Source organism: Puntigrus tetrazona, chromosome 13, assembly GCF_018831695.1.
Source record: "Puntigrus tetrazona isolate hp1 chromosome 13, ASM1883169v1, whole genome shotgun sequence".
Taxonomy (NCBI): Eukaryota; Metazoa; Chordata; class Actinopteri; order Cypriniformes; family Cyprinidae; genus Puntigrus; species Puntigrus tetrazona.
The window spans coordinates 17,385,535-17,386,712 of record NC_056711.1 but is presented as its reverse complement, the minus strand read 5'-3'; the positions used below and the strand labels follow the sequence as shown (position 1 = coordinate 17,386,712).

The 1,178-nt window shown below is 46.3% G+C and overlaps 1 protein-coding gene across 2 annotated transcripts in view; it reads left to right on the top strand.

Moving 5' to 3' along the window:
* Window positions 1-1,178, top strand: part of LOC122356193 (putative thiamine transporter SLC35F3) — an 11,014-nt gene that overhangs the window by 294 nt on the left and 9,542 nt on the right. For both annotated transcript variants that reach the window (XM_043254697.1, XM_043254696.1), the window contains exon 2: window positions 664-878. In XM_043254697.1, the coding sequence (XP_043110632.1) occupies window positions 664-878 (215 nt within the window). The remainder of the gene's footprint in view (window positions 1-663; window positions 879-1,178) is intronic.

Below are 1,178 nucleotides of genomic sequence, written 5' to 3'. Positions count from 1 at the left end.
ACATATTTTAATTAAAACTCGTAATGTAGTTGTTGTTGTTTGTTTATTTTGTTTTACTTATTTATTGCTCTCTACAGCGAAATTGTGTTACGTTTTTTTGCTAGACCCAATGGTATAGGATTTAGTCTACTTTGAAACACTGTCGCTCAGGAATTGACAGCTAACAAGTATCTAATTACGAAAAAACGCCCAATAACGCACAGTAATAAGCATTGCATCAGAAGATTGAAATATTAATCCAATAACCGCTGACTTACAGCTTCGAAAACATTTTGTTTTAAGTATCTGTGTATTTCACAACTGCGTTCTCTATGCTTCCCATCACACGTTTCGTGGCCTACTGTACCAGTGTTAGACTGTACGGAGCATCAGTCATGTCTGGTTATCATCTCTCAGCCCCTCTGCCTCCTCCGCTCGCAGCGCCAGTTAGTGGAGGGTGAAGACTCGCGCATCCACCCTCTTTGCGCCGCGCGCTCGGAAGCCGTTTTACGCGGAGCGTTTGTGCTCGAGAAACACCCTATGCTCTGTTTAAAGCGGCTGACTGTCCGAATCCCAATGTAACGAGAACGTCTGCCCGCGTGGCACGCTCCCACTGGCACGCATCGCCCTCGGTGTCGAGCGCTCGAAGCCAACGCGATTTCAACTTTGTGTTCTTGTCTCCAGCGGAATGCGCAAATCCCCCGAGGTGAGTCCCAGAAGGCTGTCCGACATCAGCCCCCAACTCCGCCAGCTCAAGTACCTGGTGGTGGATGAATCGATTAAAGAGGACCTGAAGTCATCTCGATCAGTTGAGGACATCAACAGCGCGTCCATCGAGGAGAGGATCTTGAGAATCACCGGCTATTATGGCTACCAGCCGTGGAATGCCGTGTATAAGAGTAAGCGACTCGTTTTTACTAATGAATCGATTGCGTGTGGAACAGCTTTGAACACCAATGTGTCGAGAGTCTCCCAGAGGAACATCTCATTGCTTAGAGGGTCTTCCAGAGCGCAGCAGATGGAGTTTAGACGCTGTCTCAGATGTTTCTCCTGAACAGTTCTTTTGGAGAAATGAAACTGAGAGCATTGTTGAGATGCAAGAGTAATCTTGCAATGGTTGCCAATAGGACAGATCAGACCGCTGAGAATGTCTCATATTCATAATGAGATCTCTCATAATGAGTTCAATTTGATAACTG